Consider the following 15,964-nt stretch of genomic DNA (forward strand, 5'->3'; position numbering starts at 1 on the left):
ACAAGAAAGACAAACAAACATCTGTCAGAACGAATGATCAAGAAATTCCTGAAGGGTGTAGAAAGTATTCTCCAGAAGGACTTTTTTTATTTCTGCGCAAAACCTCTGATCCAGTTCCCTAAGCCGGTCGGGTATCTTATTATAGAGGCTCAAACACCAACAATTTACAGCGGTCTGAATGGTCTCCATTCGGTGGTATCCGACTATGAAGTCCTCTCTACGCCTAGTATCGTAGGACTGAACGTCCCAGTTACGTTGAAACCGTGTTTTTTACCATGTGAGTATTTGAGGCAAGCCAAGATGAACACAGCCGTCACGGTAAGTATACCCTCCTCCTTAAAAAGACCTCGACAGCTAGTAGTGCCTGATACTCCGCATATAATTCTTATTGCTTTTTTCTGTTTCAGGAGCATCTGTTTCAACCCAGAGCTATACCCCCAGATGAGGATCCCGTAAGTAGCGACAGAATGGAAGTTCGAGTAGTAGGTAAGTTTGCAAACTTCCTTCGTAGAGATAGTCCTCATACGCCTCATACTATATAGAGCCGTCGATAATTTTTTTGTCAGGATCAATATATGGTTATTCCAACTTAGATCGTTCGCAAAAGTTATACCCAATAGTTTAAGGTCTCCCTTTTCTTGCCTGTTCATATCAAACTTCAGGCTCTGCATCTTCTCAGCATTCAGTTAAAGGCCGTTGACATCAAACCATCTCTTGGAGCATCGTTTCATGGCTCAGTTGGTCTAGATCCTCATAATTTCGGGCCCAATTTATGATGGTTGTGTCATCAGCATATAAAAAGGATTTATGACATGAAACGTTAGCAGGCAGGTCGTTCACGTACAACAAAAAGAGCACCGGTCCCAGTATAGATCCCTGTGGGACTCCCACATCAATGCTTCTCTTATCACAGTTCCTACCTTGCCACTTTACTATCTGTATTCGGTCACCGAGATAAGAGTCAATGATTTTATAATCAATACCATTTATTCCATAATATTCGAGTTTGGCCATCAAGATTTCCTTTATGACACAGTCGACTGCCTTGCTCAAATCCAAAGCTAGAACTTCTGGATGTAGATGTTGGTCCAGTGCTTCTGATATGCTCTCTATAAGCTCTATAGCAGCAGTTATAGTGGATTTGTTCGACCTAAAGCCATGTTGGGAATTATTAAGGATAAGATGTTTGTCCAAAAAAGAAACCAGTCGAACTTTAATGATTGTTTCAAGAACCTTGGAGACGATAGGCAATACCGAAATTGGGCGGAAATTTGCACAATCATTGATGTTGTCCCTTTTATGTATCGGAACCACTTTTGCCATTTTGAGTTTCCGCGGAAATTTACCCTGCTCAATGCAGGAATTAAAAATGTCACAAAGTGTGCCAGCAATCATCGGGTAAATCTGCTTGAAGACCTTAGTATTCAAGCCATAAATGTCCACCGATTGTTTGTTCTTGAGATTCCCAACTATTTCACTGATCTCCTCTACAGTGACCGGTCTGATATACATTGAGTGAGGAGTAATCTAAGAATTGCATCTATACTTTTCTAGCATTGTCAATGCCTGTTCTTCTTAGGTATATAATATATATAATTCTCATATAAATTTTGTTTTTGAATTATTTGAAATAAAATGAATATACATAGTCTTCACTGAAGAATTTCTATGAACTGAAAGATGGTTTAGCGTTTTCTTTTTTATCACCATATTCTTATGATCGACGAACGGGCGAAGATGTTTGTTCTTCACGCAGTTTTGTAGTATTCTCTTCTTGCTATACATTTTTCCCCTCATTATATAACAACGTGCTATTGTAATGAGTATAGCAATTGTTACTCCCATTCCTATGCATACTCCTGGGTATGAGGAATTCATTTTTTTTTGTACATCACTATTTCGACCATTCTGTATACAACATTGAAAACAATGTAGTGGAAGTGAAATTGATTAAGATAGTATATATTTAATTCTCATATAAAATTCCATAAATTTTGTTTTTTAAATTATTTGAAATGAAATGAATCTAGTCTTCACTGAAGAATTGGAGTAGATGGTTTGGCGTTTTCTTTTTTATCACCATATTCTTATGATCGACGAACGGGCGAAGATCTTTGTTCTTTTCGCAGTTTAGTAGTATTCTCTTCTTGCTATACATTTTTCCCCTCATTATATAACAAAGTGCTATTGTAATGAGTATAGCAATTGTTACTCCCATTCCTATGCATACTCCTGGGCATGAGGAATTCATTTTTTTTTGAACATCACTATTTCGACCTTTCTGTATACAACATTGTAAACAATGTAGTGGAAGTGAAATTGATTAATATGGTATATATCTAATTCTCATATAAAATTCCATAAATTTTGTTTTTTAAATTATTTGAAATAAAATAAATCTAGTCTTCACTGAAGAATTGGAGTAGATGGTTTGGCGTTTTCTTCTTCATCACCATATTCTTATAATCGACGAACGAGCGAATATCTTTGTTCTTCACGCAGTTATGTAGTATTCTCTTCTTGCTATACATTTTTCCCCTCATTATATAACAAAGTGCTATTGTAATGAGTATAGCAATTGTTACTCCCATTCCTATGCATACTCCTGGGTATGAGGAATTCATTTTTTTTTGTACATCACTATTTCGACCATTCTGTATACAACATTGAAAACAATGTAGTGGAAGTGAAATTGATTATTATAGTATATATATAATTCTCATATAAAATTCCATAAATTTTGTTTTTTAAATCATTTGAAATAAAATGAATCTAGTCTTTACTGAAGAACTGGAGTAGATGGTTTGGCGTTTTCTCTTTCATCATCATATTCTTATGATCGACGAACGGGCGAATATCTTTGTTCTTAACGCAGTTATGTAGTTTTCTGTTCTTGCTATACATTTTTCCCTCATTATATAACAAAGTGCTATTGTTATGAGTATCGCAATTGTTACTCCCATTCCTATGCTGACCCATATTATTTCGTCGTTTATTCCACGGTGTGATCGACAAATCGGAATTCCTCATACCCATCAGGGGTATTTGAGGGTACCCAATGTATTTTACGCGTTTTTTTTGTACTTTTCCAGTTATATACTTTTAATTTTTTCAAGGTAATCTACCCCATCATCTTCAAAAATTCATATATTGCTTGAGGTCTTTTTTTTGACATGATGGTCGTAAATTTTCCTTTCACCGGTAAAATAATGAACTCTCAAACATTCTCTCAAATTATTCAAAAAAGTATCGAAGTGAAAAATGTAAGTTTTGGTGGGATAGACTCGAATTTTCAACTTCAATTTGAAAATTCAAGAAAGAGTTACTATAGGTTCTGTTTAGAAAACTTAGTAGGTCCCTAGGCTATCCAAAATATTGAAAATGGTACTTAACAGGTTATTATTCCCTGTAATCGGTCTTCGAATGTGGATAGGTCAAGAATCCTCGAATCATAATTTAATATTAAAAATTAATTTTAATCTTTTATAATTTTTATAGTAAATTAAAATGAAAAAATTATTTTTAAAATACTTTGGACAGACGATTCGTCATTCGAAAGGGAAAGGTTTTTGTAACATCCATAACTAACAAAGCTGGGCCATCAAATCCAAGAGCATTCAAAAATCCATCACATAAAAATGTCAAAAAATAAATTATAACTCGAGAACTACAAAAAATCATGGGGTATTTTCAAATACTCCTGGGTATGAGGAATTCATTTTTTTGTACATCACTATTTCGACCATTCTGTATATTATTAGGATATTACATTTCTTCTACCATATTCCTCACTTCTTCCATATTTATATGAAATCAATAACTTTACAGCATTGAAAACAATGTAATGGAAGTGAAATTGATTAATATAGTATATATATATATATATATAATTCTCATATAAAATTTCATAAATTTTGTTTTTTAAACTATTTGAAATATAATGAAGTCGTCACTGAAGAATTTCTATGAATTGGAGTAGGTGGTTTGGCGTTTTCTTCTTCATCACCATATTCTTATAATAGACGAACGAGCGAATATCTTTGTTCTTCACGCAGTTATGTAGTATTCTCTTCTTGCTATACATTTTTCCCTCATTATATAACATAGCGCTATTGTTATGAGTATCGCAATTGTTACTCCCATTCCTATGCTGACCCATATTATTTCTTCGTTTATCCCATGGTGTGACCGACCTGCAAAAAAAAATTATAAAATTTTATTTAAAATTTGGTAGGATATATAGTAATACATTTGTAATAAGCTTGGTTAAATTGTGTCATGATAAATTTATTACAAACAGAAAAACTAACTGATGACTTGTTCTTCTGTTTCCTAATTGTTGATTTCACCAACTTAATATTTATCTTTAATCCAGTAGTACTGCTACTTTAAAAACTATACAAAGCGCAAACAAAACATGTTTACATGCCTTGGTATTTTGGGGATGTATTAATGTTCATTTTATCATATTTTTATTTACGATTATTGTAAATTGGTTTTTATTATTATATTCTTCAATAAAAACGTGATTATATTGTTTATGCTTTTACTTTTAATTTTTCATTTCAATTCCAGTTAAAAGCAGTCTTTTGTATGTTAATAAATATAGATACAACGAAAAAATGCAAATTCAATAAAAGTTGAATATGTTCGGTAAAGTTTCATCAACTTAGGGAGGGTTTATATGCAGCTTAATAACATGTAAAATAACATAAAGTCTCTTTTATTGTACCAGCTCAACCTCATCTTCTCGTTCCATTATGTACCAACATCATTTAGTTTTATTTTAATATATTTACTTCGATACCCAATGATGACCTTTGTTATTATCGAATTTTATTCTTTAGTATAGTACTTGTTTTCTCAGGGGTTATCGAGGGGAAAACTTTGAAGGAAAAAGATTAAAACAATTTTGAATGTTTTTGTCACCATTTTCTACTGTTATTCTCTTATGTTTATTCATTGAATAAAAACGATTTTTTCAAGTTTTTCCATAAATTGTCTTTAACCTATGAAATGATTTTCCAATGAATAACGTTGAGTTGAGTGATAAAGTGTTATGTGATAAGAGTGAATGACTTTTTGAATTGCAATGAAATTTTTGTTTGTCCTCTGCAATGATTTCAATTGATATACGCAAAACAGCGTAATCAATCAACATATGAATTCTCCTTTTGAAAAAAATAATGATAATTTGAAACTGTGAGCCATATCTTGGTTGCGGATTTTCATTATTATACAGGGTGATTCCGAAGGAGACTGTCAGATTTAAAGAGAATCTCACACTAGTCAAGGCAGTACAATAAGTCAGGTATATGCACCAACCAGTTCGTCGAAAGACGAGGAGGCAGAAAAGCTATCAAAGATATATCAAAGGCAAAATTTCTAATCATCACCAGTGACTTCAATGCGAAGTTGTGGCAGAGAACGCAAGGAGATCCAGAAAACATCGGCAGCTTTGGACTGGGAGACAGGAATGAAAGAGGTGAAATGCTACTCAACTTTTTAGCCAAGGAAAATTTATATTTCCTCAATACATTTTTCCAAAAACCAACACAAAGAAAATGGACCTTGAGAAGCCCGGGTAGTATCACAAACAATGAAATTGATTACATAATATCAAATACCAAAACAGTATGTCGGGACGTCTCGGTACTCAATACAATACACACCAGTGGCGACCATATACTCGTTCGAGTCCACTTCGTCTTCGATTTGCAGAAGGAAAGAAATAGACTTTTCCGGAAAACTTTTTTTCCCACCGCAGAAGAACTTGAAACGAATAAAGAAAAATACCAAGAGGAGTTAGAGAACAAACTGCAAGCTGTCATCTTGGACGAAAATCTAAGCGTGGATCAAATAGTCCAGAACATAGAATCTAGTATCAATACTAGCGTAAAAAATATATGCAGCAGGAATAGAACTCCTGCCAATAGTAAATTATCAATAAACTCCTTGAATTTCATGAACAATAGGAGAAGACTGCGAAGACACACAGAAGAATACTGAAATTTAAACAAAAGTATCAAGAAACAAATACGGAAGGATAATAGAACGGACAACACCAAAGTAATACAGAGAACTATTGAACAAAATGGATATATGAGAGTGTTGAGATCCAGACCATCAAGGGGAAGAACGAAATTGGTGAAAATAAAGACTGATAACAACACGATAGATACAAAGAAGGGAGACATAGCCGAAACTGTCAGAAGATTCTACACACCGCTTTATTCAACCACAAAGAAAACCTCAATAAAATGAATCCAGAAAATATTGAATGTCGGCTCAGAAGACTTTTTATTTATTTGTTATTATTTGAACTGGGGTCGTTTTGGTTCGGTAAGCCTTCCGGGAACTGCAACCATGCAGATCTTTTGTTCTCTGCCCTACTCATTTATAGAAACCCAGGGAGGTCGTCAATGACGTTAATAAAACTGACAACCTTCTTAGGGACCTTGGCCGTTACCTCTCTGGTATCCAGGACCGGCTTACCCATATGAATGGTTGTTAAGCCAGCCAGCTCCGGACAATTGCATACCATGTGTTTGGCTGTTTCTGCTTCTGATCCACATCGCCAGCGCTTTAAAATCTCGTCTGCTGACTTTCACATACGGTACAAATGATGTTTTTACCGACAGTGCCCCGTCAGCAGTCCCACCATCACCCGAATCTCGACTCGAGACAGCTTCAAGAGCTTTTTGGCATTGGTAGGTGAAATCATCACGAATTTCTTTGCCTGAACAAGTCTAGGAGTGTTAGTCTAGTGAATTATCCTGTTGTTCAACTCCCATAGCTGGACCACAGCTTTATATTGGTCTTTTCCTAGCCCACAGAAAGGCTCAGGTCCAGCAAGTGTTAACCTTGATGCACTTTTTGCAAGTTCATCAGCTTTTTCATTTCCTTCAACCCCACAGTGCCCTGGTACCCATAGTAGAGTCACTTTATTGCCTCTGGCCAGTTGCTTTATGGTGTTACGGCACTTCCAAGTGAGCAGAGACCCCGGGCAACACGATTCCAGGGTTCTCAGCGTGGTTTGGCTGTCCGTGGTGATGTAGATATGCGCCCCCTTGAGGTTCATTTTGAGCGCATACATGAACAGCCAGTATCTCAGTCTGTAGAATCGAGGGCTCACTTCTCAGGGCTTTAAAGATCCTCAGTTTAGGCTCATATATCCCAATGCCACTGCCCCTCTCTGATTTTGATCCATCGGTGAACCATATGGATGACTTTTTGTCCAAACGATTTAAGAAACTTATTGCACTAGGACGGTCATTTATAACCGTTTCAAAGGGTGTTTCAAAATCGAAAGTGGCAGGCATAACATCCGATGGCTCAGAAGACTTGCCAGACATTACAATAGAAGAAATAACAAATGCACTAAAACAAATGAAGAACGGTAAGTGTCCTGGCGAAGATAAAATAACAATAGAAATGCTCAAATTAGGCGAATCTGCGTTGCAGGAGTGTATCCGAAAACTCTAATAAGTGTCTTTAGGAAGGAAAACTGCCCATATGCTGGCTCGAGGCGGAGGTCATATTAATTTTCAAGAAGGGAGACCCAACTTATGTAGAGAACTATAGGCCTATCAGTTTGTTATCTCACCTTTATAAGCTATTTGCAAAAGTTATAACCAAAAGATTAACTTAATCTTGACTCATATCAACCAGTAGAGCAGGCTGGTTTGCAGGCAGTCAGAACACTCATTGAAAAGTTTGTAGAGTATAACCATAGTATATTCCTTATACTATGGTATAACATACCCGTTCATATGGCTTTCATTGACTCGCCCTTTCAATTATTTCTATAGTTGTGAGAGTTGGTTATTGTTTTCATTGAAATTAATTGAATAAAGACCTTTATTATTATTATTATTATTATTCGACTCAATTGAAATTTGATCTATTTTAAAATTTATGGACAACGCAAGCATCGACTTTAGGTATAATGTTATACAGTCCATTCAGGAATTATTGACATCCCGGGTGGCTTTGGAAAATCGAAATTAAGTTGGTACTGGCTCATTCAGTAACATTTTGAATTGCAGATTTCGGGTTGGCATTGGAAATGTCATTGACAGGAGGTTACATTTCAGTTTGTTTGTGTTATTGGTTTTGATCGAAGAAATTTTGAAACTTAAAAGTTGTATCAATTTCAAACACACATTCATTAGTTTATTTGAGTATTTCTCACAGTACTGTTTGAAAAAAGAAGAAGGCAAGTCATTACAACCTGAATTATTAGTGAAAGAAAACCTGTGCAATACGATTTCACCTTCAAAGAATCATTGAATGATTTGATTGTTACCAAAAGCCGAGCCAAAAGCAACCAATATATCAGCCTGGATGGAATTTGACCAAAAAGCATCTGGATTTTAATCAATCAAAGACAACATTACATAAACTTAATTGGTTACAAGTTCAAAACAGTTAATAAAGGGAAAATTCTTATTGATAAACAGAAAAATATAATAAGTTGAGTACGATTTTATACTGAATACAGAGATATTTGCAACAAAATGTGAAATTCATTTATCTGGAGGAAACTTGGTTATTTGAAAATTCCAGAATTATTCAACAGTGGACTCTAGAAAGAAAACAAAATGTTTTTCAAGTATATTCAAGGGTAAAAGTAGAAGGAGCACTATTATGAATGCTGGATATTTGGATTTTTACCTGGATGTTTTGTTTTGACAGTGGTGATCATGAGGATTATATAAATCTATGAAGAGAGAATTATTTTATAATTGGATTGCCAAACAAAGTCTTGGCATTGCATCAATAGTTTATTTATATTCTATATTGAAATTAAGTATTGTTATATCTGTTTTTTGTTCTTCAATGAGTAATCCAAAAATCTAATAAATTCCAATTGCTTTATAGAATTTTTACAGAGTATTTAATTGAAAAATATATTCAGAAGAGTAACTTCAAGAATTTTTTCACCTCTTACCCACTTGAAGATAATAATAGAATGCAATAAAATTCACAAATTAAAAATAATTTCATGCAAAAATGCTTTTAGTGAGTGAGTTAAAGCTGTTATGGGCAAAATAATATATGTAATTTAATAGAAACTAGTATAAAAGCATTTCAATAAAAAACAGAAAACTCGAGTACAAATAGTACCTATATTTTTCATACAAGTTTAATCAATCATTCATGTCATGAACAGTTTCAATAAATAGTGACTAATGTCAAAATTTTTCATATACTAAATGGATTCTTTGAATTTTATTTCTGTCTTCTGATGATATGGCTCTTCTATACACTATTTAAATTTATCAACCAGTTTTTTCTGTTTTCTTCACCAGTTTAGACACCACAGTTAAAATGATCCATAAGAGTTATTTGATAAGAAGTTTGCAAGCAGGTTGGTACCCAGTGTCCATCAGTAATGCAACAATTTTTGAAGAGCCTTAGGTGAAAAGGAATATGCATATTTTAATGATCTTCAATGGGATCTTTCATGGGCGACTCTTAAATGAATAGATATCTCTTCATTGGATTTCCTTGAAATGAGATAGCATTTCACTATATTTTTACGTTATATAATCTGAATTTCAATTTATGAAATCATGACTGTATGCGTCCCTTCGTAATAATCGTAATTTCGAAAATTCAGGATCTTTCGGATACAAAAATGATGAAAATAATTTAAACTGGTTATTTCTATGATGAACCATAGCAATTTTTAGTGATATTTTTGTACCCAGAAATAAAGCCGCGACTACACGTTCATGGCCTACTTCGATGTCAATAATTCCTGAATGGACTGTAATTGAAAACATCTACAAAAATGCCTGCCTCCATGTGTCTATGACGAAACCAAGACCAATAACATCAAAATTAAACGAATATATCCAAACCACCTCCGCTTCGCCAACGACATCGTACTGCTATCACATGACATCCAAGAGATCGAGTTAATGCTCCAGGAGTTAAATGAGGAGACCAAAAGTGTGGGACTGAAAATGAACATCACGAAAACAAAAATAATGAGTGCAGAAATCACACAGAACCATTTATTCAACACCGTTATCGAAAATGTAATCGGATACAATTACTTGGGTCATGCCATAACCCTGGGAAAAGAAAATAAATCTACAGAAATATCAAGGCGAATAAAACTCACTTAGGCTGCATTCGGTGAGCTTTCATACATTATGAGAAATAAAAGTACCCCTAAACCTAAGACGTCCAGCTTTCGATGCTTGTGTTCTTCTTGTTGAAACATATGGGATGGAAACGGTCGCCATCACACGATTCTATGCAAACAAGTTTCGAGTGATGAAACGAGTAATGGAGAGAGCCATGCTAGGGATAACACTTAGAGATAAAGTGAACAACGAGGAAATTCGTAGAAAAACCAGGGTCAAGGACGTAATGGAGAAGATTGCAGAATCGAAGTAGCAGTGGGCGGGTCATGTGGCAAGAGTGAAGGATGAGAGATGGATACTGAAGATCGTGCAATGGAGACCAAGATAGACAAAACGGAGAAGAGGTAGAATCCACTACGATGGACGGACGGCATAAAGAAGATAGCGGGCTGAAATTGGTATCGGAAGGAACAGGATAGAGAGCATTGGAAGGAATTAGGAAAGGCCTATGTCCAGGAGTGGACTAGTGAAGGCTGAGGATGATGATGATGATGATGATGACTGAATTCAAACTTGGACGTAGTTCGCTCACAGACGAATTCAAAGAAAGTTGTCCAAACACGTCGTTGTGCCGGAAAATATTGATGCTGTGCGAAAACTAATTGGGGAAGATCATCATGCGACATATCAGGAAATCGAGAGATGTTTAAGCATTAGTATGACTAGCATAAATAAGATTTTGCACGAAGATTTGAGTGTTCGTTAGTTTTGTGCAAGTTGGATTCAACATTTGTTGAATGAAGCTCAAAAATTTGCTCGTGTCGATTGTTGCCGTGAAATTACTTCGAAATACGACTGTGGTGCATCCAAAGCGGTATACAACATCGCCACGTCACAGGTGACGAGTCGAGTGGATTTATGCATACTAGCCAGAAAGGAACGGCCAGTCAGCAGTTTGGGTGTTTCAAAGTGAAGCAAAGTCAACAAAATTTGTTCATTCTCGAAGCGTTAAATAGCTAATGGTGGCGTCTTTCTTCACGAAAACTGCTACTGTGGCAATTGTAGCTCTTGAAAATCAAAAGATCATCGATTCAGAATGGTATGGAACTATTTGTTTGCCTGAAGTTTTCGGTAAATTGAGAGAAACAAACCAAAAACGACGAAATCATTTGTATCATGACAATGCGAGCTCACACACATCAAAAGCAACGATTGACACACGAAAAATCAAATTAATAGGTAAACCGCCTCACAGCCCCGACTTGGCACCGAATGACTTCTTCTACTTCCCAGAAATTGAAAATAAACTTCGGGAACAACGATTTTCATCGCCCGAAAGTGAGGTTGAGGCCTTCAGAACGCATTTTTTTAGAACTACCATCTTCTGATTGCAAGGAATGTTCAATAGCATGCAAAAGTGTATAGATCTGAAAGGCGATTAATGTGACAACCAATGAAAATATTTTGCATCAAATTTGTTTGTTGATTATTTGTATTCTCAATACATAAATAGTGTCCCTCGTAAGTCGTTACGAATAAAATAACCTTCATTTATAATTTTCGAAATGAGTTGTTCAAGGAAAAAAAACAGTTTATGGTTTGGAATATGCGAATTGTAAAGGTCCAAACGTTCATTACAAATTCAGGATTGAAGCAATATCAATTATGAATTGCATTTCGCTGGCTTGGTGCAGCGATTTATTATTCCCAACAATAATGGAGAACACTAATGAGTAACAATTTTTTTTTTATCTAAATGGTTCCAAAAGATGAAAATGAATGTTTTTATAAGTAGGTAAGTGCTTATAGTATGGGTAGGTAACTTTCATTTTCGAAAATGACTCTTTTGACTAATATTCAGGGAAGCTAAAATATTTAACATTTTCAAGAATAATATAGTTTTCTTATCTAAATGGTTCCATAAGAAGAAAATAAATGTCTTCATAAGAAAAAACGTTACTCATTCTTGAAGTATAAGTGACTTCTATTGACGTAAACGACTTTTGTGACTAATATTCAGAGAAACTACAATAAATATAACCATGCTTAAATTTATAATAAGTACTTTCACCAAGGGTTGCTTTCGCATAAGAGCAGTTGCCAATTTTTCAGGTACCTCTTGGACTATATACCCTCAGAGGAAAGAAAAGATAGAGGTGCCTTATAGCATTTGTTGACATCGCTATAACATTTTTGTTTACAAACACTTATAATTTACTGCGTTGCCATGCTGAGGAAGAAGTAATCTTTTCTCCGTTCTGTGGCATAGATGTTTTGCGAATATTCTGAGGATTTGGCAACACGGTTCTGTTGTTGTTATTGCACGTGTCAACTAGAGGTGCGTTAAGGGTTAACTGTTCATTTTAATTTCACGTTTGTAATCGGCGTTATTTCATACAAGTTTGTGAATTTTAAGTTACATTTTGTTAATTTTAATCATGGTAAATACTCGAAAAACATGTATAGTGTGTAAAACATCGGAAATGAAAACCTAACCTATCATAGGTAAGTTCACGTTTTGAGTCCATAGGCGTAGAATATATCTTGTCTATGGCGTAGTATTTGTGAGATATCGAAAACTCAATTCAATGCTAACATTTGTAGGTTTCCTTCAAATAGAGAATTTAGCAAAATATGGTGCCACGTATTAATATTGCAAATGAACAATTTGCCGAAATATGCATATGTTTGTTCCAAACATTTTAGCACCGAAAACTTAATAAGAGGCAGTAAGAGAACCATTGACTACGCCACTGAAATGTTTACCGCCCCTCTAGTTGTCAATTTTGCAGGTTTGTTGTTGTCCTATCTCACTTTATCATCATACTGTTGCAATTGATTACAATACAACGCTATTTACTTCTAAGGGCACCTCTATCTTTTCTTTCCTCTGAGTATATACCTATCTATATATGCTTACTATCCAGTTAAGAACTGAACTCCAATGCTTCCACTGCAAACAGATGAATTGAAATTTACTGTGTCAACTTGAAATAAAATGGACGTGTTTCAACAGTAAGTAGAACTAAAGCAAATGTTATTGTTGTTATATTCAAATTTATAATATTGGATACAATTATATAAAGCATTTATTTTTCACAGATTTCAAAAGCTGGTTGACCGTTTTTCTGGGCCTCGCCCTCAACCTCAGACTTGCAAAAAATGTTTAAGGAATCAGAAGAAGGCGAATGGGATAGTTGAGCCACCAAGTCCCCCCAGGAGGCCTCGACGGTAAGTTTATTTTAAACCACTGGTTAGTTATAATTTTTTCACTTATCTATATTTCAACATGTCAATTGATCAAAAATAAAATATTAGGTTAAGAATACAATTAATTATCCCTTTGGAATTTCATTTAATTCAAAAACTGCCAACAATCAATCGAATTTTCGACTGAATTCTTTCAACTAAATGTCAATATCTTTTTTTGATTCTGCGCCATTTAAAGCTGAATTTTTGTATATTCTCTCATAAGGGAATAATGAACCAAATTGTTTTCAATCTGAAGTAATTCTTTGGAAGAACGAATTCATGCATTCTATCAATTGCGAAACATTCGAGTACAGCTGGAATTTAATTGTTTTTTCTTTTAGTCGCCCCGCTCATTACCACCGTGTTGGGATCCATACACCACGTAAAATAGGACCTGGCAGCTGAGAAAAGAAGTACCTATTGTTGATTTGTTTATAATTGTATTTTATACGAATCTTAAATATATGTTTCGATAAAAGTTGATTTTATTTATCCCATTCCTAGACTCCACGCTAATAGACAGGGACGGCGAGAGCAATTTTGGCGCCTGAAGCAAAGAATTTTTTGGCGCCCCTGCTGAAAGAGTATCAATAAACACCTCCCCCCCACCAAAAAACATCACGTGCCTCGATGATAATTCGCCATTTTTGATTTCTTCAGCGATTTTGCTAATCGTTTCTTTCTAAAGTCGTTTTCACCGGGTATCTTTTTTTTTTGGACATTTTTACTTACAATAAATTCCTGGATTTCTTCGACGCCGATGAACAATGCGTAAGTAATATATCTGATTTTCACATTTACAATCGATCATATACGATCGATGAAAGATTACCTATCACAACACAAGATACAAAGGGCGGTAAGGCATGCAAAGCTCCGAGAACTAAATGGGATCAAAAACATATGTTCCGCTGAAAACATTTAGCATTTATCCGTAACTAGTTTCGAATTCAGAATCGTAGGAATTTCCATATGTTGAAGGTGTGAGCAACTTCAACATAATTCGAAGTGTTGTTTTTCATCTTTGTGAAATACATTCCACCCCTCATTCAATAAGGGTAATAGGCAATGCTGCTTATATTGGTTGGGTTGCCATGTGTTATTTATTGAACAGGCGGCTTAGTTAAGTCGGTTTGGAGAATTTTATTTGAGGGAATGTTGATAAACGCAGTAAAGCGGACCAACCTCATGTTGTTTTTGAGAATCAAGACTATATTCTTTCCGAAAAATGAAAGGGCGACCACAAACTGGGCTAAATTGCCGCCCATCGAAAAGAGGCGCCTGAAACAGTCGCTTCACTGTTTCACCCCTTACGCCGGTCCTGCTAATATACATAATTGATTACTTTTGGTTTATTATTTCTAATCAAAGATCTAATAATATGTAGATAGCGGGTATAGCGAGGAATCGACTGCAACATGAGACGCATGATGTTTGCATCAGCTGACCGGAGTCATAACATAGTTTTGATTGGTTCTATATACTCGATTAATCAATATCTACACATCACCGGTTGAAATTCAAACTTCAGTATTCTGAACAGTTACAGTTTCAGCCAGCAGCCCTCAGAGGAAAGAAAAGATAGAGGTGCCTTATAGCATTTGTTGACATCGCTATAACATTTTTGTTTACAAACACTTATAATGTACTGCGTTGCCATTATGAGGAAGAAGTAAACTTTTCTCCGTTCTGTCGCATAGATTTTTTGCGAATATTCTGTGGATTTGGCAACACGGTTCTGTTGTTGTTATTGCACGTGACAACTAGAGGTGCGTTAAGGGTTAACTATTCATTTTAATTTCACGTTTGTAATCGGCGTTATTTCATACAAGTTTGTGAATTTTAAGTTACATATTGTTAATTTTAATCATGGTAAATACTCGAAAAACATGTATAGTGTGTAAAACATCGGAAATGAAAACCTAACCTATCATAGGTATGTTCACGTTTTGAGTCCATAGGCGTAGAATATATCTCGTCTATGGCGTAGTATTTGTGAGATATCGAAAACTTAATTCAATGCTAACATTTGTAGATTTCCTTCAAATAGAGAATTTAGCAAAATATGGTGCCACGCGTCAAGATTGCAAATGAACAATTTGCCGAAATATGCATATGTTTGTTCCAAACATTTCAGCACCGAAAACTTAATAAGAGGCAGTAAGAGAACCATTGACTACGCCACTGAAATGTTTACCTCCCCTCTAGTTGTCAATTTTGCAGGTTTGTTGTTGTCCTATCTCATCATACTGTTGCAATTGTAATCAATTGCAACAGTATGATGATAACGCTATGATAATATGTACATCGCTATTTACTTCTAAGGGCACCTCTATCTTTTCTTTCCTCTGAGCGGCAGCCCATATTACTTCTGCAATTTCAGTTATGAAACACGAAAAATATTATGCCTGTTCTTTTTCCGATTCAAATCTCGGAAAAAACTGTTAGAACAGTTAGAAAAATCCCAGAAAAATTTGTGCAAACAACAACAAAGGATAATAAAATCATCAAACATTCAAACGAGCCGACAGTAACAGTCAAAGTTACAGCCGACAACCGTAAATACTTCTGTAATTTCAGTTAAAACACGAAACATATTATGCCTGTTTCTT

The 15,964-nt window shown here is 35.0% G+C and overlaps 1 protein-coding gene and 1 long non-coding RNA gene across 2 annotated transcripts; both read left to right on the forward strand.

Moving 5' to 3' along the window:
- Positions 1–3,176: 3,176 nt before the first annotated feature.
- LOC123683125 (craniofacial development protein 2-like) lies at positions 3,177–6,009 on the forward strand. The gene is made up of 2 exons (XM_045622021.1): positions 3,177–3,263; positions 5,290–6,009. The coding sequence occupies exons 1-2, from the start codon at positions 3,177–3,179 to the stop codon at positions 6,007–6,009; spliced, it is 807 nt and encodes a 268-aa protein (XP_045477977.1).
- Positions 6,010–12,944: 6,935 nt separating this feature from the next.
- On the forward strand, positions 12,945–13,811 carry LOC123682772. Its single transcript, XR_006747871.1, has 3 exons — positions 12,945–13,115; positions 13,203–13,331; positions 13,694–13,811. It is a non-coding gene; the product is annotated as an uncharacterized LOC123682772 (long non-coding RNA).
- Positions 13,812–15,964: the final 2,153 nt, after the last annotated feature.

The sequence above is a fragment of the Harmonia axyridis genome, chromosome 6 (assembly GCF_914767665.1).
Source record: "Harmonia axyridis chromosome 6, icHarAxyr1.1, whole genome shotgun sequence".
Classification (NCBI taxonomy): domain Eukaryota; kingdom Metazoa; phylum Arthropoda; class Insecta; order Coleoptera; family Coccinellidae; genus Harmonia; species Harmonia axyridis.